We start from the raw sequence: 20,034 nt of genomic DNA, 5'->3' as shown, positions 1-20,034 counted from the left end.
CACTTCTGCTATTCACTACAACCTGTTTTGTTATGTTGTATAAAGGAAACCTATGTCAAGGAGCTGGGGGAGAGCAATGGTGTAAGAGCAGAGGGAGGGTCTATCCCTTGCAGGAGCAACAGGACTGACACACGCTCAAACACTGCTCTACCTGAGCTCTTCCCTCACTTCACTGCAGCACTTTTTCTGGCCAACTGCTTAAAGCTCTCAGCTTGTTTTCCTCCAGGAGCATCTCCAGGAGCACTCATCTCCAGAGCTGACAGTGCACATGAATACACTGAGAGCTCAGAGAGCAACTGTGCTTCAGCTAACACCGTCTGTGCCTCCAGCTGAGGACACACCGGTTTCTGTCTGGAAGGAGGAAAGAGAAAATGTGCCAGTGTTCTGCCCTCAGCCTAAAATCTGTAATGAAGTCAGAGGAGAAGAAAGAAAAAGCAGCCAAGTGACTGTAGAGCAGCCTCCCTGAGGCAGTGTCACTGTGTAACACTTCATGAAATGAATCAAAGCTGCAGCTTTAATAGAAGCGGTGAGCTATATTCAAACTGAAGCATCACAAAATAGAATCAGTACAAAAATATACATACAGTTCTTTATTAAACAACTGTAAACACTTCACTGTAAAAATCCATAAAACTTTATAAACAAACATTTTGTAAATAGATTCTATACTACAATAAAAGAATTTTAACACAATTATTTACATGCAATACTGACAAATTTGGCACTTTCTGAAAAGAAATGTACAAAACACTTTGTTGTTTAAAAAGAAATTTGAAATTATAAAAACTCAGGGCATTACTATCATGCACTTTGCAAATACTTCACAAGCACTTATGGCACAGCTAGCAGAGAGCTCCAGGCTCTCATCAAGCTCTTTACTACAAGTTCAGATAACTTTTAATGTGCTTCCATAAGTTTGTTGTAAAACTACCTGAACATTGTCAAGAATGAAGTCGAATGCCATATTCCAAACTGATTCCACAGATGACTGCATTAACCTGAGGGGGAAAAAGAAGAAGAGGGAGAAAATTACCATTATAGAACCAGTCTTTTTTACAATAAGTTTTGGTTTTCATGCTGGAAAGATCATAACAGTTCACTATGAAGAATACTTTGATTCAATTCTGGCAAAGCCCAGTCTCTTCAACTCTTACCTAACACCATTCAGTGGTGAGATTTCTGAAGTGAACAGTGTCACACCAGTTTGTGAATGTGCGTTTTGCAGTGGTTTTAAGACTGAGATCAAAATGGTGACTTTGTATCAGCTTCATACAGAAGAATCAGAATCATAGAATCATAGAATTGGCTGGGATCATCAAGTCCAACCCTTGATCCACTACCACTGCAGTTACTAGAAAGGGCAGGCTTCTAGATCCTGATCTTTCCTTCCTCATCCCAAGACATACATACCACTTTTTTCTTCCAACAAATGCCAAGGATGATGAAGGCATTTAACCATTAACAGGTTTTTGGGGCACTGTACTGTGTTTATTGCTAAAAACAGAATCAAATCATGGAGGCTCACAGAGAGCTTTGATTTACCTCTATAATTTCTCTGATACTAGAAGTAAATTAAGGAAATTACCAAGGAAAACAAAGCAGCTCTGTACTCTCAAAATCCCCTTCTACATCACTGCTATAGGAGAGGAGCAGAGGGTTGCTCCACTTCAGTATCTCATGTGATCTAATGATGTAGTGACCTTCAGTACCACAAACATCAGCACCACACAGACCACTGACTCATCACCCTACACTTGCTACCAGGCTTTGGAGATACTCACAGCCAACAGTGCAAATCTCACACAAGAACCAGGAATGGGACATGTTGCTTTCTGAAGCATTTTATAAAGAATTTACTATACACTGTTCAAGAAAACATTTTTATACTGCTATAGTCTTTTGGGTGTTCATTAATCCTGTGAAATAAATATTTTTCACATCTAAAACATGGGAAACTGAGCTCCACTGTTAAATACTGGTTAGTAGGTAAGTCATAAATAGAACTTGGGCCTCCTGACTCAAGGGAAGAGTAAAAGGAGCACAAGAACTAAGTAATAAAAAACGGATTTAATAGGTTGGAGGTGAGACATGATCTGGATACAGCCTGAGAATGAGAGCAGATGAAACAAATGAAAGCTCTAAGGTGCCACAGAAAATTAATGAAAACAGGATGAAGAAAAGGGATGATGACAAAAACTCTATCCTTTGTTTAGAAACAAGAGACTTTGTAGCAAATACTATTAAATGCTACTTTTAATGTTTCACAAATTACCTATTTTAACAGCCCAACTTCCCCCTGCCCCCAGTTTTTGAATAAAATTCAAGCATAAAATATTTATACTTCTCAATGAAATGTCTAATGGGCTTGTGGCCTCACAGTGAATTATCTAGTGCATAAATTCTAACAAAAACAGTCAAAATGTCACAAGTACTAGCAAATAAGCTACCTTTTCATGTACTTGACAACCAGATCTAACTTTTCCAAATCTTTTTCTTCTATTAGATCAGTACAATACTTCACAACCTGTAGAATGTCTTCTTCCATAGGATCTGTAATTAAAAAAAATAATTTTCTCTAAGTTTACTCAGAATATAATAATAAAATAACTAGACTATGATAGAAGAAATTATGCAGTGTCAGTGCATCAGGAGCTGATCTGACAATTGTATTCCCATACCTCCCTCAAACATCAGGAGTTGTGAACATAAAAGGACTCCAAGGTCCTGTAGTATATGTCTTGCAGACCCCTTTCTATGGCAAGAACAAATGACAGGTGAGCTAATATTAACCAAACTGAAAAAAAATTGGGATTTAGAATGGAATGGGAATTTTGGTACTCTTAGGAGAAACATGAGGCCCGGGGTATGAAGGATCTTGCAGGTCAGATTTCCCAAGATGAAAGGGTGTTGCTAATTGTTTGCCACTTTTGCACTTTATTCTGGAATTCTTTCCTGCAGTTATTTTGAAAAAAAGCCCTAAAACCTGCATTTCTTTGCTTCTAAAATGACATCTTCATAAATGAGGTATTTCCTTTCCACAGCTTTCATCCTAGTGGTTGTGACATGTTGGACAAAGTAAGGAAAAACTCCCACACAAGTAACATCAAGGTGTAAGACAAGGGCCTGAAGACAAGGGTTGAAGAGGGTAGGTAGGTTTTCATGATGTTAAGCAAAGAAACAGAGGCTGGCAAAAACACAGAATAACAACGAAGTAGGAAGAATGAAGTTTGTCCAAGATTTCAAGGCTGTAAGACTTCAAGATTACTATGAAAAGCAATCACTGAAAGGAAAAGTGAAGGAAGAATGCAGCAAAAAGCCTACTAAAAACCCATTTTCCTTGTGATGCGTGCAAGATCACTGCTCCCTCGGCATCCCATACCTGAAATGGTTGTAATCCACTCTTTCAACAATGTCTTTACATCATTGAATTCAACAGCTCCAGCCAGGTTGGGTGCTTGTGGCCTGAAGGAACCAGACTGTTCAGTCTGCAGAGCAGATGGGCCTGAAGAATCTGAAGTTGATGGAACTGCTTCTGGCTGTTCCAAACATAAAAGTTGATAATGCTCAGTCTGCCAAATCGGGTTAGCACCACATACACACACAGATTAAGTGTCTAGCAAAGATCCCAGTAAAGAAAACAAGCAGCATTTGTGAGCATGGACTATGTGGAAAGAAACAGCCACAGTTTTACTAAATCGCTGATTTGTTTTGGCTGGAAAAGGCCTTTGTCTTGCAAATATCTCCAGGGATGGTGACTCCACCACTTCCCTGGGCAGCCTGTTTGAGGCCTGACAAAACCTGTTATTGTTAAAATTACCTGAGCAGCTGTCCCTTCTTGTTTCAAGAAACCATCTATTAGCTTCTGTGGGCTTCCAGATGTAGTGGGCACATTCTTTGCAGGGCTACCAACGAGTTTATTTTTCAGAGGACTCTGACTCTTTTTTACAGGACTGCCTTGATTTTTTTTCCTGATTTTTTTCTTGTTTTTCATTGTTGCATGCTTCAGATGTAGGAAAGGATTTTTTGACACTGAAAAACACAGTAATAGTTAGTGTTGACACATATAAAAATGCAACACTTTTCCACTGAAAGGTGGACTTCATTTTCCATTTAAGTCTATAGATGAATTGGGAGATCATAATCTAGACAAAGGAACCTTAACACTCACATGACATTCCAGAATTGGGAAATATTTAGGTATTTGAAAAGCACTGCTAGACATCAGTGTACTCAGGGGATATTAAAGTATTCATAAGTCTTTTAATATCAAGGATTTTGGTGCTTGAATTTGAGCAGCTGATGAAATCTGGAGCCTTGTTGACAAACTGCTTTGCCTCAGAGTCAGAACACTGTCCTACCTAAATACCCAGGTAAGACTTTGCACCAGCAGCTATCAGCAAAACTGGAAGAAAAGGCCCCCTGAACTGCTTTTTTTACAGTTCACCAAGGAAATCACTCTCATTCCATCCTACTAACATGGCCATTAGTTCACTATGAAATCAAGCTTTGATTAAAATAATGCAGTATTTAGCTGGCATGAAGCCAACAACATTTCCAATTTACTTAATGAGAAAGCATGTTCCTAGGGAATTAATGTTATTTTTTCCTGCTGATTATAAAAAGGAGGCTTGGGTGATCAGCTCAAAGTAAAACCATCTGACTATCAGACATATGGTGAGTTATGTATCTAGAGATATCATATGCATCTTATCTCTGTTTGCCTAAGCACATACCGGTGCTATAGGCTTCAGGGTACCCTAAGTTTGCTATCACAACATAGTTTAACTTAGGTACCAAAAATACAGCACTTTAAACCACAAGACACACCAAGTTTAGATTCCATTCTGCAAACATGTGGACACGGGTAAATTAAGTGCCACAGTCCCCATGAATTGAATTAATTACCCATTTAAGTAAAGCAAGGCATCTGTTTGCAAAATGAGACCACAGCTGCTTGTAATTGACAGTCTGTCAAAAATAAACACAGAAGTTTGATTTAACACAGCACCTTCATAGAACCTTGAGTTACATTTTCCAGTTTGTTATTTCGGGTCGCATAACTCCCTTTGGATAGCAACCAACATCTATACAAAACTACTGTGCAACCATACAGACTCACCAAAAGCATTAGCAGATTGCTGCTCCAATTGCTTTTGCCTTTGATCATATGCATCTTTCAGCTCTGCTTGCAACTCAGCAGGTAGTGCAGCAAAAACCTCAGGGTCCACCTGAACAGTAACAAAAAATGCATTTCATTACTTTACCAGTGAGCAACGCTGCTTGCTTTCCACTCACTCAAGAAAGGCACTGACATTTTAGGCCAAGGAAAAAAAAAATATATATATATAACTGAAACACTGTAAAACACATTTTACATTTTCATCATGTACTTTAGCTTGTAAAAAATAAAATTTACATTTACTACTACTCCACATTTATTCTTTTATAAAATTTATATTTATGGGCATATAATACACTGTTTTCATTCACCTACTTTAATCACACAATCTTTATTCATGTACTGATACACAGTACAGCTATATTAACAGCACAATTAAGCCTAACTCAAGAGAATATTCCCTTCAAATTTCCTACTCAAGCACTGACAATCATGGCTTTTCTTCCTCCTTTTCTTTTGATACCTTATTTTCTAGAAGCTGCTACACTCCTCAAACAAAATATCCTCAGAAATATTCTTGCAATATGAACGTTACATCAGGAAGGCAGGCTGTGCTATTCACATATATGATGTCTAAATTATATAGATAATAACATGAACATCCTCCCACAGGTAAAACTCATCAATTTAGTGCAACATTTTTTCCATTTTTAGAACTCCGAGTGCTGACAAGAATTTTTCACTTTATAAAGTAGGCACTAATTAAAGAAGGAAGTGGGGACAATTCTGATCTCAAAAGCTGCATATAATGCACAGAACAAAGCACTACAGTAGAATGTAGCCAATTAAATCCAGCTATTTAAAAAGATATTATTTTAAAAAGGTATTTTTAAAATAATAATTTTACATAATAAAACTATTTAAGACAGGTTAATATTCTCTGGTGAAGCATTTGAGAGTCAGGAAATCTGGGAGGCCCTGAGTAAACACTGTTTTTTGTGTACACCACTTAGTTAATGCAGAAATAACGCAGTACAGGGCATGGGATGTGGTTTTGTTATTCCCCCTCTCTTTGCCCTCTGAAAGTAACATGTAAAAATTCAGAAGAGCCATCAGTCTGAAGTTCATATGGATTCTACACTAATTGAGTTTTGGGTGATTCACTGTGCAGCCTCACATAGCTTTCACATTGCTGTAACACATTCACATATTGGAGAACCTTGATTTTATGAATTCATGTGCTACCTCAACATGAAGCTATCAGCATTTTTATGATCTCTACCATGTTAAGACAATGTAAGGGCAAGGTGCAAATTTGCCACCAGTAATTAACTCCATTACTACAAATGTCCTTTATTTATAAGTATCTGTAATCTTTACTGCTTGCATTCTATGCTTTCACAGGATTCAGCTGCTACAGAGATTTGCAGCTCTTCTAAATTTTAAGATTACTTCATCAACTGATGGAAATGAATGCAACCTATCTCAATTTTTTTTTATGGGAGACTTTGCCCAACAAAGGACATTTTCCACATGTTTTCTAATGAATAAACCACTATTAGCCAATTAACTTGGCACCTGGTCATAAAAACACAGTCAAGACAATAGGAATGAAGGGTTGAAAAAGAAACCTAATTAAACTACAGAAAGACAACAGGGTATCATTTATATCTGATATAGATGAAGTACTTGGCTTTGAGTGGTTTGCAATATTTATATACCTGAAACCTATTACTGCTTAGTTCACTGCATCACTTGAAAGAAACTAATCTTAAATGTTTGTGTGCACTCATACAATACACACTCCCACAAAGAGTTCAACACTAAAAAAACAACTTGTCCTTGTACAATTAGGCAAAGATGTTAGTTTTAAATTAAATCAATACTAAATTTTCAACACAAGCAAAAATTCTTCTAACTACAGAATTTAAAACAGCTGGGGTGAGAGACTTTTATATACTATTCACACAGTATCTCCATAGGGGAAATCCAACTTAGTTCAGGAGTAAAAACTGACAACTGATTTTGAACCAATGAACATGAATTCAGGTGAAGAAACTTTAGCAGTAGAGTAAATGACACATATTCTAAACAATTATGCATGAATTAAAATTTACTGAAAACAGGTCAGGAATTTCTATCTTATTTTCTCTGGATTCTCTGTCAGCTAAGTAGCCTTATGCCTTAAAACCAGCAACAAATACCTCCCTATAGATCTGATGGGGCAATATGACTTTTGACAACAGCAGAGGTACAATGGCACAGCAAATGGAAAAATAAATAAATATACTGCTCCATTTTAAATTATGCTTATGCCAGATATTCTGTCCCTGGGTAACCCAATCTTTTATTATTATTTTTTTACCCTGTATTTGTCCAGCATGATCTTGGATTGGAGGTGGAATATCATTAGAAGTATCATTAGTGCTACCTGCTCCCCTTCAGGCCCCTATTTTGATACATCAATTTGTACTTTCTTCATCCCGGGCAAGCTGTATATGAGCTCATTTTAAAAATATGGAGATATGCACAATCTTTAGCCATGCTTGCCTTTCTCCCAGGAATGTGATTTAAACAATCTCATCTAAAGAATGTAGTGGAGGCTGGCTTTAATACCATCAAAACATCCACTTATACAGAGCGAGTCTCCTGTGACTGGCTAAGCAGATTTTAGGACTGCTTCAGACTTATTGCAGGGTAACTCAGCTGCAATGCAGAAAAAAAAGCTATTCACAAACTGGATTGCAAAGCAAAGTGTAAATGAGGTGGCTTTGCATTCAACAAAAGCAAAACCATAGGCATGCTAACAACTATAAATATTTAGTTAGTGCTACCATACCATGTGATAGGAAGATTTTAAAGGATCAGAAACAATTTTGGGTAGTCACAGATTCCAGTAATGCTGTCTCAGGAAAAAGCTGTTACCTCTTCCTATAGGTAGGAAAGTTGATCTTCATTGATACCCTGCAAACATCCTACCTGTGAAAAAGCTGGTAAGGCTATTACATTAATTCCCATATTGGTATTTGGTTCTTGGAGCTCTGGTATTTGTAAAAGCACTGTTCCAACTGGTTGTGACAGAAGTGTGGTGTTACATCCATTGATTGGCTCTTTTTTGCTATCTCCACAACTCTCTCCTTGCTGAATGGTGTATATTTGCTCTACTTGCTCTCGGAGATCAGGTGGCAGAGCTTCTAACACAGACTTATCTAGCTACAAATAAAAAAAAAAGCTTTTAGATTTTTCTGAGGAGCAGATAACAGAGTTAGTTTTAATGAAAATTCAGTTTTATAGTTCTTGAGTGTTAAGAAAAATAACATTTCTAATCTGTGTATGCAAACGTATTTAGGAACCTGACAGTTACACTTTGCAGCAAAAAGAAGTAAAAATATCATCTAAGACTAAGTAGTTCAGTAAATATGAGTCCTCAGTTTTATCTTTCCACAATGTTCAGTGTTCTAACATCACAAACCATATACAAGGTTTCCTCTGCAACTACCCAGTGATAAGGAAACCCAGGTTCTGAGTTTAAATTCTGTAGGCAACATATTGATATGAATACTAAATTGGTGCCTGATACAAAGCACTAAGCAATTAATTTACCATCAATTACTGACTTGAAACAACTCCTCAGTGCCTAAAAGTTGCTATAGACAGTGACAGCTGCACAAGCAACAGAATGGATATAACTGACAAGCAAACTGACACTCAGATGTACACAGCATCATTTTTCTCACAAGTAAAACTATATAGATAACTGCCACTGTTTGCCAGCAAGTGACACTAAACAAGACTCCACATGAGTTTTAGAAAACTTTATCTTTTATGATTGTAAAGAAAATTACGAGTTTCTGGATTTACAGGGATGAACTACACATATCTATGGAAAGCTACATGGCTAATGGTAACTGGGAGATTTTGAAGAAAGCTGTCTGTATTACTAATCTCTTTAGTTACTCTTCCACATTCTGTATGAGCTCTCTCATTCCTAATTTGCTACATATACAGCACTATAAACATTTTCTGGAAACCCTGGGTGTAAAATATCTTGCTGTAGCTTTTCCAGCACACAGTACACAAACAGTGGTACAGGACTAAGTCTGACCACTAACAGTATGAAAGGTAATGGGCTTTTAGTATTTCATCCTAGCTATCTTTTCCATTACTGTTCCATTGCAATCCTTTGGCAAGTAATGGGAAGGGAAAAGATACTGGAAAATTCAATTTCTTTCCTTTGAATAAACACAGTATTTTTTTAGTTAGCCTATAAATGATTGCTTTTAAAATCCTTCTACTAAAGCAGAAGAGTTTTATATCAATAATAATTTCTTACTGTGAATCATAGTCTATTAGAGCTTTTTTATTTAAAAAAAGTGTTACGTAGGTTTTTTTAGCTCTGTCCAAATAAGACAAACAATCCCGATTATTACAATACATTGCAGGTGTGTTATATTCTCATGTTTTACCTGGGAAGGAGATGGAACCTCAATACTCAAATTAAGCCTGGATTTTACGCTGATAGGAGAATGAACACCGTTCCATTTAACAGAAGACTCGGTGTTGCTAACATTAGAATTGAGACCAGATGGGAGATGGGTACCACGAGGTGGAAGAAAAGTGCAAGTTCTTGAATCAGAAGATATTTCAAGGTCCATAGCAGCCACAAATACTATACACATGAAAACAAAATACAGAATGATCAGCTAATAGAAATACCCTGGAGAATCAAGATACAGTGAACCTAATTTCTAGTTTTCTTTGCTAAATAGTTTATACAATATATAGCATAATTATGACAGTTTCCATTTCAAAGTATCCTTTGTTACTATTTACTTCTTTAGAAGACTGGAATAATCCTATACAAAGTTGTATTTGTAGCATTTTTGTTTGCAGCAGTAAAACTCACTCTCAAAGTTTATGCTAAATGATTTATACTTGTATTAGTTATTCCAAAAGGTAATCTATGTTGTAGCCCTTCAAAACTGAACATCCTCATGCAAAGTACAAAGCTTACAGACCTTCTTTATGTTCTTCTTCTGAGCACTTTTTTGCTTTCTGAACATGAAAAAGATCGATAACTGAATGTGATCCACCAGGTAAGTGTCCAGATTGCACTGTGGAGTGAGCTGAAGCATTTTTGCTGATGGGAACCAACTGTTGTACCTGAATTCCAACCTAAATCCAAAACATTATTACATTCATTTTATGAAGTTTTAAAAAATTAAAATAATACAAAATAATTTTTATTTCTTTTACAATAGCACTGCCTTCTCTGCCTACTGTAGGTGTAGGAGAGAAAAAAAAAAAGTATTTTGAAATTCATGTCAATCAAAACATTGCAAACAAATCCCAGGATTATCCTCCTGTCCAACAACTAAGAATTCACAAAGATAATACCATATTAACTTCTGAGATACAGAAAAGTGCTGCCAACAGAACCATTAAGCAATCCATTTGTTATGAAATTTCTTAGACACTAACAAATACAGGAGTCCTGACCAGAAAGTGATCAGTATTAAACCTGGCTACCTGTACGAGAAAGGAATTCTTTTCCTGTGGACAATTTACAATAAATCCACCACTTCAGTGTAGAAATGAGAAAAATATTTCACTTCTAGACATAATTATAGCAAAGTCTCAATGAAAGTACTTTGGTGGAAACAAAAGAAGTCTTTAACAGATGAGATGTTGCTCATTTTGAAAGACATCCTAATTTTTCATTAACTTCTAAATACCAGATCAACAGGGGTTCAAAACCTGTGTCCAACTAAAAATGCACTGGTACTTTGTACAAGTTTACTATTAGCCCTCTGTAATTATTAAGAAAAAACCCCAACACTTAAAAAACTTTGTGTATAGGACTTGGAAAGCATGAAGGAACTAGTGGATGCATTTCCATCAGGTTATCTTCTACAATTAGACAGCAAGGTTTTTGTTAAGAGTTTCTCAGTTGCAACTAATGGAATATTAAAACATAATTGTAACTGTAAGAAGTTTTTATCTGCACTTTTATCTATTTACTTTGAAATATTTTCAGATTTCAGTTCTATAACTTAAAAGAAGCCTCTGAAATATTGTGTTATCTGTGCTATACAACAACTTTGCATTGTGGGGTTTTTTTTCCTTTTAGGACAAGTGTTTGAGTTACACTGTTACCCGGAGTCTATGGGACAGCTGAATGGATTCATCTGCCCAAGCGTGGGGATTAACAGTTAAAAATAGGACCCTTATGAACTTTTCCAGATCTTCAGAAAAGGGACATTTTAAAGCATAGCTTACCCCATCTATAAGCAAATCTTAAGGGGAATAGCTCCAATCTAGACAACATACATTGGAGAGGTCTGAAAAGTCAGTTGAAAGAAATACCACTGAGGTTGGATCTGCAGTTCTTTACATAATCCAGGGACGAATGGCCCCTCGAGAACTGAACAGAGCCACCTTGTCAGAAGCAGTATACACTGTTTCACATAAACAGCCAAAGACTAACTTCAAAGAAGAATCCTCTAAAACAAAGGCCAAAGAAATCAAGTAAAATAGAATTATGCAATAGTCAGGAAAAGCAGGAGACAGACAAGAAACTAAAAAAAGACAGGGAGAGGATGCTAGTAGAACTGTGGAAGATGCAGTCTAACATTGTTACCTCGGACTGTTTTAAATTGTGGATTAATGCATGCCACAATAACATATTCTTTTTTTCACATCTATGGCTTTGCAACTATGTTTTTCAAAGATAACATACAAAACATAATATGATTTCATAGCCTAATTCACATAAAATTTGTATTATCCACATTTTTGCTTAAGCTTGGTTATTGTCTACCTTGGAGAACTGAAAATTTATGACAGCTCATAAAGAGAATCAGTTGGAGTTTTCTGATTAACTCACCCCTCGCATATCTGATATGTTCAGTTTCATTGTGTGAAACATGTTCAGAGTTTCTTTCCCAATTACTTTTGCACTGTCTGTTGCATGGTCTAGAGTCACAGTCCTAAAAAGAATTAAAAAAGTATGGTTAAAAAGGAAACTATTCTAGAGAGGACCTCAAAGATAGATCATCATTTCTTAGTATACAGAAACTGAACACTTCTTTTGTTCTGTGATTTCTTTTTAAAGATAATTAGAAATAAGCATTTTCTACAGGAAAAAAAAAAAGCAGATTACTTACTAATTGAATGTTCTCAGTGTGCAGTCTACAAATTAAATTGTGAAATGTAGCATATATTTATATACATGCTATCTAAGGAAGCCAGACAAAAATGTCTGACTTCATAGTATTCACAGAAACTCACTCATGCACAATCCTTCACTCAAGCTTGGTTCATAATTTATTTGCTCAGTATAATTTCAGTTGTCAATTGTCAAATGTCTAAAGCAAGAGTTTCAGAAGGAACTCTAAAGCAGAACCAGAGATAGAGGTGTGCATGTGGATTACAAATAACAAAGAACTCGGACTAATGGTAAGTACCTTTAGATTTAAAAAACATTAAAATACCCATCTTACACTCTGGGCAATTTTCTGCAACAACTCTCAGAAAATTGCCCGGTTGTGCATTTTACAAACTGCCATCTGAGAGCTTGGCAGGTGTCCTGGTCTGGGCCAGGATAGAGCTAATTTTCTGTCTTGTAATTTTGCTTTCAGCTAAGTCTCTCATAAGTAGCTGCATTTGCTGAAATTAACAGCAAGTTTCTCAGTCAGTGTCTGCATATAGTACTGACAATGCTTGATGTTTATAGCTACAGCTAGAGAATGGTTTGCAGAACCAAAGCCACTGCTCGGATCTGAGGAACATCTTATGCTCTGGAAAGAGAAAGGGAGTGAAGAGGTCACCCCTGCAACCTTCCTTTAGGGAGAAGTGGATAAGATAAATGACCAAAACTGATCAGAGTATTCCATCCTATGAGTCATACTTAGTATGAATTTGAGGGATCACGAGGCTCAAGCCCCTTCCTCTTCCTTCAGCCTTTTGCCTTTGCCCTTCTTTGCCTGTCCATTTGCTTCAGCATCCTGGGAGGATTCCATCCCTTTGTCTGCCTGTGCTCCTGATCCGTGCCAGCCTCAATCTGTGTGTTCCTGCCTCCAGATGCTGCTGACCCCAGGAGTCCAGCCTGGACTTTCCCAGGGCTGCCCTGCAGCCTCGGTGGTGATGTGAGCATCACTGGGAAAAGGGGGGAGGAACGTGATATCATTTCTCTGTATGTTTGTATATATTTAATAATTTTTGCTTTTTATCATAACTGTTTCATTAAAGCTGTGTAGTTTATTTTCCAGCCCATAAGTCTTTCTCTCTTATTCTCTCTCTCCTTTCTTTATCAGGGAGGGGGATTAATAGAGAGCATCTGTCATTTGGTTAATTGCCAGCCCAGCGTTAAACCGTGAAGCAGGGCAGTCGTAGTGCTGAGTAGTTGTGGATTCTCTAATGGCCAAACATTTGAGACAGATGACAAACAGAATTTTAGGTGTCTAGACAAAGTGTGATTGACATAAAGTCTTCTCACAGAGGTAACTGATGCACTTGTAACTTGAAGTTCCACCTCGGTGTTTTGACAGGAAGCCATCCTGACAACTTACAAAACTTTGATTTTGTCTCCTTAAATTTTACTCTACTTTTGAATCTGTCAGAAAGCACCATCAGCAGCCAAGTCATCTCCAGAAAGGTCTTGTTCTGCTAATAGGGAAAGGAGAAGTCTGAATGACATGAAGACTTCCCCAAGCCTTACACATTAACATTTTTAAGAAAAAGGAGATTGGTATCACCATAAAGATGCAACTATGTAAAATACTAGTGAGAAATGCAGGATGGGTCTAAAGGTACACAGCATTTCAGAATAATAATTTACAAAGGTCCATCCTGTACTATCAGGACTTGGTATCAATGATGCAGTAAAAATATCATTAACATCTCCGAACTTGAATTTGGTTTTAAGCATGTCTGTGAGTCTGCATCCTGTGTAGGACTATTATTATCATTCTAGGAAATCTTGGCCTGTAGGATGAGAAAGCATAGTAACTATGCTTTAGTAAAGAAAAAAAGTTACTTTAGTAAAGTAACTATGCATAGTAAAGAGAAAAAACCTTAAATTGAGAAATGGGTCACTTTTAGCTCCAGTATATAATCCCAAACTATTGGAATTACCATTGTACATCGGGAAAACACACTCAAAAGAAATACCACTCTGAGATTCTAATCCATTTGCATGGATACAGCTTCAGAGTTTGTCTTGGTACTGCTAAAAAGCCTTTCACTGGACTGAACAGAAATGCTCTGACGAGGACAGGAATACAGCAGCTACATCATCAAACAGCATAATGTGGATTGTCCAGGGTTGCCAAGTTCATTAGTAAAGCCTGAAGCAAAAACAGAGACACTGACAAATGAGACACTCTAATCAGAACTGCGTCAGCTGTCTATGAATAACTTGGCATCCTTGGGTGTGCCCTCATCCTACCTTAATGAAGACATTATGAATTAGGGAAATTTCAGGGCACGTGTACACTAACATGCCTGACCACAGAAATGAGGTCCAAAGCACTGACATGTGGTAAGAAAGCAGTACAGCACTAGTTCCAACAAAGGAGGAATAAAGCTCTATCTCAACACACCCTCAATCCTAAGCACAGGCTGTTAAGAGTAAATCTTCAGCTCAAAGAATTCAGGATGTTGACAGCTCAAATCTTCAGAATCCAAAGTGGTGACCTCTGCAGCTAGTAACTGCAAATACTGCCCTAGTCCCTGTACACTGCAGGCTTAAGGAGAGAAGTAATGATCAGACATCCTTCTTGACAAGTTCAAAGGCAATTTTCTTGAAGAACTGACTCCCACTGTTAAAATCAGCACGTGACCAACAGTCTATCAATGAACTGCAGAAAGCCCCTCAAGAAAAAGTAAAGTACACCACGCTACACAGTTCAGGGAGAGGAAACATTTCACAGCAGCAGAACATTTCAACTCAGCTGGTCACTGGAAGAAATAAAAATGCTGCTGCATGCATCTTACAGTGCAGGGTGTAAGTGTGTCTTCTACAAGTTACCTGGCAATATTGTCACAGATTCCATGACCTCCATATTTTGCAGGCTCCACTGGTGCCCCGGCCTTTCTGACCATGATTTTAAGGGTCAACCGCTTACCCTTCATACCAGCAGCTTCAAGTCTACGTTGGATTTCTTCTGACAGGCTCAGGAGGAAAGCTTCTGCTTCCTTAGGCTGAAGGGAAAAAACATGTTTAGATCATAACTGGTTTTCAAATACTGAAGGTAAATCATTATTAAGGGTTAATGCAAACCAGACTGCAAACTGAAAAGAACAAACGGACTTATAGGGAATTGTCTTATTTAAAGTTGAGTCTTTTGTTTACATTGAATGTCAACGAAGTAGGTAGATTCCATTTTTAATGCTGAAATCATTAGGAAATACTACTTTTGGAAGTATGTCTTCTAAAAAAAGTTATTTAGAAATCCCAGCACAGAACTGCAGGTCTAACTTTAGAGTACACACCTAGAAGATGAAGAATGTAAGGCTTAGAAAGAAAATGTTTTTCACCATGAGGAATGTCAAGCAATGGAACATGTTGCTCAGAATTGTGCAGTGTTTACTCTTGGACATTTCCAACACCAGACAGGACAAAGTCCTGAGCAACTCTCTGATCTCATAGCTTCCCCTGCCCAAAGCAGGGGACTGCACAACATCATGAGGTCTCTCTCAACTTGATTTTTTAATAATTTCTATAAATGCTTAAGTTCTCAACAAAGGTCTGAGTTATTTTTTTAATAAAATTTGTCAACAACACTCCCTCCACTACAATACTTGTAGTAAGTCTAGTAAAACTGTTATACTGAAGGAGTGGTGACAGTTTCAGACACCAGTGTCTTGGAATAATCAGCGTTTAAATGAAAGAGAATGTGCTAAGTGCTGACAAACCCACTGCAGTTCTTTTTTTCTGTACCAGACTTGTATAATGCATGTAGAATAGCCTGGTTATTTTGTGCAAACTTTTCAGAACAATACTTTTGCAGTGTTTTCTCTCATTTTATTATTTGGTCTCTGACTCCTTAATTTTCTTCATTTCTATTTGGTGGCTAAGATGGTGCTCTAACAGATACAAAGTGTAACTGAAAATCATCATGAGAAGATTCTTCTACAGTTGAAAGAAGTCACTGCGGAAAATAAAGTAAGTTTGAATTTACCTGTGTAAACCTTATTCCATAGTTGATTTCTGCTGAAACAGACTTTCTTTCTTTTTCTGTACGAACAGGTCGATCATCCAAACCACGACAAAATCTATAGAGCATTTGTCCTGTTTTTGGACCAAATTCTTTTTGCAGTTTTGACATCGAAGCACACTGCAGATCTCCACAGGTTTTAATTCCCAAAGAAGCCAGCTTAGATTCCATCGTCCTGCCAACTCCTAACAACAAAGCAATTAGTTCTGTTAACTCTACACACTTCAGAGCAGTCAAATTTCAAACAAATAAAATTTGCCTTTTTAAACCTACACTAGTTCGTATCAAATTAATAAATGAATATACATCATTTAAAAAGTCCACTTGATAAAACAATGGTTCAAATGGAATCTCATGCTGTCTTCACCTGTATTTCTTTTATCTATTTTACATGGATAGTTTGAGATGTCATGCAGCAGTGTTTTATTTCATGGTAAAACACAAATGACTCCTCCTTGTAAACCTTCTTGACAGGGTACTGCCTGTTACAGAGTACACACTCAGTCCAAAAAGTGTCCAACATGTAATGGGGTTTGCCATCATATGCAAGTGATTTAATCTAAAAGAAAACGGACAAATATTTTGACTACAGTTCCACTGTTTCCTAGGTAGAAAAATAGTATTTCAAGCAGAAGTGATAGCATAGCTGTATAAATTGTGCTTCAAACTACCAAGCACTGGAAATTATAGGCACCTATGGCAATGGCATGTAAGTAAGTATGATAAACTTAAGTATATTTCTGGATTTTGGAGAAACAGCTTGTTACTTCTCAAAAATATTACTGCTATGAGTTTACACTACCAAAGTCAATGAAAGTGAGAAATCTCTTCAGCTTTTATCTTTCATAATCTGTTTCTTTTTCTAGGTGGCATTGACACAAACAGTAGAAAGTTTTTACTATGAACATACAAGTGAACTCTGAAAACTTTAAAATACTCAATAAATACTACTATACTATGCAAAATACTACTATATGAATAAATTCTTGGAGGCAAAATATCTCCTATAAGGTATGCCATGGAGAAATGGTGGTGTGCTGTAAATTATGTTTGGCCATGGAATTTCTGGTAAACCTGCACCTGTCTATAAATGCCATTCCTACCACATCTCAATTCCAGTGTCTATTGTTTATCTTTTATTTCCTTTCTCTTATTTCTTAAAAAAACAAACAAAATATTATTTTGAGGATTTAGCACTAAATATGTGTGTACATATGCAGGCTGAGTTCACATATGTTTACTAGCATATAAGTATAAATGAGTGCTTAGTCAGCACTTTTTTGCACTATGACCATGTGACATTTTACTACTCAAGTACTAAATAACCATATGATACAGAGTTACATGCCAGGAAATAGTTCCATTTACAACTCTTCTAAGTATTTTCCTGTAAAAACAAACAAAAAACCCACACTAAAGCCTGTTTTCACAGAGATGTATTCTTTGTTCTTAATGCCTATCACTTTCTTGTCACAGCAACTCCAGTTCCCTGCCCTCTCTTTGTGAATCCTGCCATGTGTTGGAGAACCTTCCTTAAAACCAGTGGGCCAGAAATGCTTTGCTCTCCTCAAGCTTTCTCTTTGGCCTTCTCTGTGTCCACAAGCATCCCACTTAATCGCTCTAGTTCTCCCTTTCTGAGATATCCTTCTCTCTCCTGTCTGACCAAGGAATGCAGGACAGAAGACATGGTACTATGGATATACATATGATGATTGGGAACTACTGTTAAAAGGTAAAGTAGTTGAACTCTGCCTGACTGTCCCTCAAAGGATCACCCATTTGGATCACTCTCCTCTGTTAAGCTGTCACTTTTCATAGAACCTGTGCAAACATGAAGTCATCAGAATTTCTATATCTCAGCAAGTTGTCAGAAACAGCCAGTCATAAAATTATTAGTACTGTCATTCTTGCAAGTTATAATCATAACCATTGTCACAATAATTTCTTCAACTAGACAAAAACCAGTTGGATTTGACAAACCTGTTGTTCTTCTTTAAAAGAATCAACACATTTTGTCACAGTTTGAAGCATACCATTGACTATGTATAAACACATACTGAAGTAATTACATGTGTAACAAATGCCTTCATGTGTATTCTAAGTCCATTAGAACAAAGAAATGCCTATAGCTGGATGCACAGTGTAACAGTGGCAATAGTCCCACAGTAGCCAACTTTCCCACCTTCCCCTCTATTTTACAGCCATGGTAATACACCTCACGTTGCAAGCAGAAACACTTAGTTCAGCAACATTCTCCTCTTCCAAATTTTCTTAATTTTCCTTCTGTCCTTATTATCTTTGAAATCTCTGAGTCTCTTATCTGTAGCAGGTATGAAACAAACTCCTCTCTCCTGTCTTCTTTTTCCCTTCATATATTCTGTTTTATTATGGCATCTGTGCTATTTTTCCAAATCCTGACTTCGTACACCCCTTTCTAGAAAGAATACTCTCTTGGGCCAGTTCTCAATTCCAAGCAAACTCTGCCTCTTTCAGTGACAAGTACCTAATGTTACTAATTTTATTACATTTGTTATGATACAGCAAGCCAGCACTCACTTGAAATGACTCACCTAAATGATTTTATTAAAGAATATAAGGTTGTACTGAAAAGATGCTTCTCAAAGATACAAAAAAGTCACGGAGTGTCTTTTCAGAATTTTTCAGAAATCAGTTCAGGTAATAATAATGGAAAAGAATCTAATCATGTTTGATTCAGAACAGAGATTTGTAGTTGAAACTGTTTTAATTTCAGGAGGCAAAATTTCCCCTTTAAGAAAGAAGTACCTGGAAGACTGGTAACAAGTTGCCCTCTGATAAAATCATCCACTTCTTCAGATTTTAAGTGATACTGTCCATCTGGTTTTGCTTTACGAGTTGCCATTCTGGCCAGCAGAATATTGGAACCTGTAAAAACAACAGATTACAGTATGTCTGTGATAGCTTTTCAAACAGAATGCTACAGTTAATATGTCAAAGAAAAAATGCAGAAAGTACAATCAAATTCTTCACCTTTTACAAAGAATTTAATGAAATAAATATATTCATATATATTTGCAGTATCTACTTCCAAATTACCAGCTAGCAGTATGTGTGATTACAGCAGCCTAACTGTAGTGATAAATGCAATTTCAAAGTTAAAACCACACAAACAAACAAAAAAACCCCAAAACCAAACCATCAAAATACTCCAAAACAACCAAAAAGTAATCGTGGGACACTTCACTAAGAACAATGGATTTATTTAGCTTGGTTCTATTCCACACACATAGAAGTACAGACAAACAGTTAAGTGCATATGGGTAAAAAATTCAGAAGTATAATATTTTAACTGCAGAACTTAAAAAAATTTACTATGGTCAATGTAAATAATAATTAGGTTGCAATTTTGTCAACTATATTATATGTGAAATGCTGAAATTAAGCTAATATTAGGGCCTGAGTATTTACCAAAAAAAATTCCAGTAATTATTAAATTATTATATACATTTATAAAGTGTGGTGGGAACAATACTTATTTCAGCACTTTTTCTTCCCTGCTTATAAGCCTACTAGTGTCTATACATATTCATTCAACAATAAGATCTCTGAAATTATACCCAAACATATTAATTATTTCCACTTAAATGCCATGTTCTAAGACAAAGCAACAAAATATCAGAGGAATTCACATCTTAGAGCACTGTCTGATACTATTGC

The 20,034-nt window shown here is 36.6% G+C and overlaps 1 protein-coding gene across 5 annotated transcripts in view; it reads right to left on the bottom strand.

The window, feature by feature from the left end:
- Nucleotides 1-577: 577 nt before the first annotated feature.
- REV1 (REV1 DNA directed polymerase) overlaps nt 578-20,034 on the bottom strand; it is a 52,865-nt gene continuing 33,408 nt past the window's right edge. For all 5 annotated transcript variants that reach the window (XM_071745482.1, XM_071745491.1, XM_071745502.1 and 2 more), the window contains 12 exons: nt 19,123-19,242; nt 16,303-16,523; nt 15,150-15,322; nt 12,006-12,108; nt 10,138-10,294; nt 9,586-9,788; nt 8,099-8,332; nt 5,120-5,228; nt 3,818-4,029; nt 3,380-3,536; nt 2,448-2,550; nt 578-998 (listed from right to left, as the gene is read on the bottom strand). In XM_071745482.1, coding sequence (XP_071601583.1) covers nt 887-998; nt 2,448-2,550; nt 3,380-3,536; nt 3,818-4,029; nt 5,120-5,228; nt 8,099-8,332; nt 9,586-9,788; nt 10,138-10,294; nt 12,006-12,108; nt 15,150-15,322; nt 16,303-16,523; nt 19,123-19,242 — 1,904 coding nt within the window. In that variant the 3' untranslated portion in view covers nt 578-886. The remainder of the gene's footprint in view (nt 999-2,447; nt 2,551-3,379; nt 3,537-3,817; nt 4,030-5,119; nt 5,229-8,098; nt 8,333-9,585; nt 9,789-10,137; nt 10,295-12,005; nt 12,109-15,149; nt 15,323-16,302; nt 16,524-19,122; nt 19,243-20,034) is intronic.

Source organism: Heliangelus exortis, chromosome 1 (genome assembly GCF_036169615.1).
Source record: "Heliangelus exortis chromosome 1, bHelExo1.hap1, whole genome shotgun sequence".
Classification (NCBI taxonomy): Eukaryota; Metazoa; Chordata; class Aves; order Apodiformes; family Trochilidae; genus Heliangelus; species Heliangelus exortis.
Note: the sequence above shows the minus strand (reverse complement) of the source record. Positions and strands in the feature narration are given on the sequence as shown.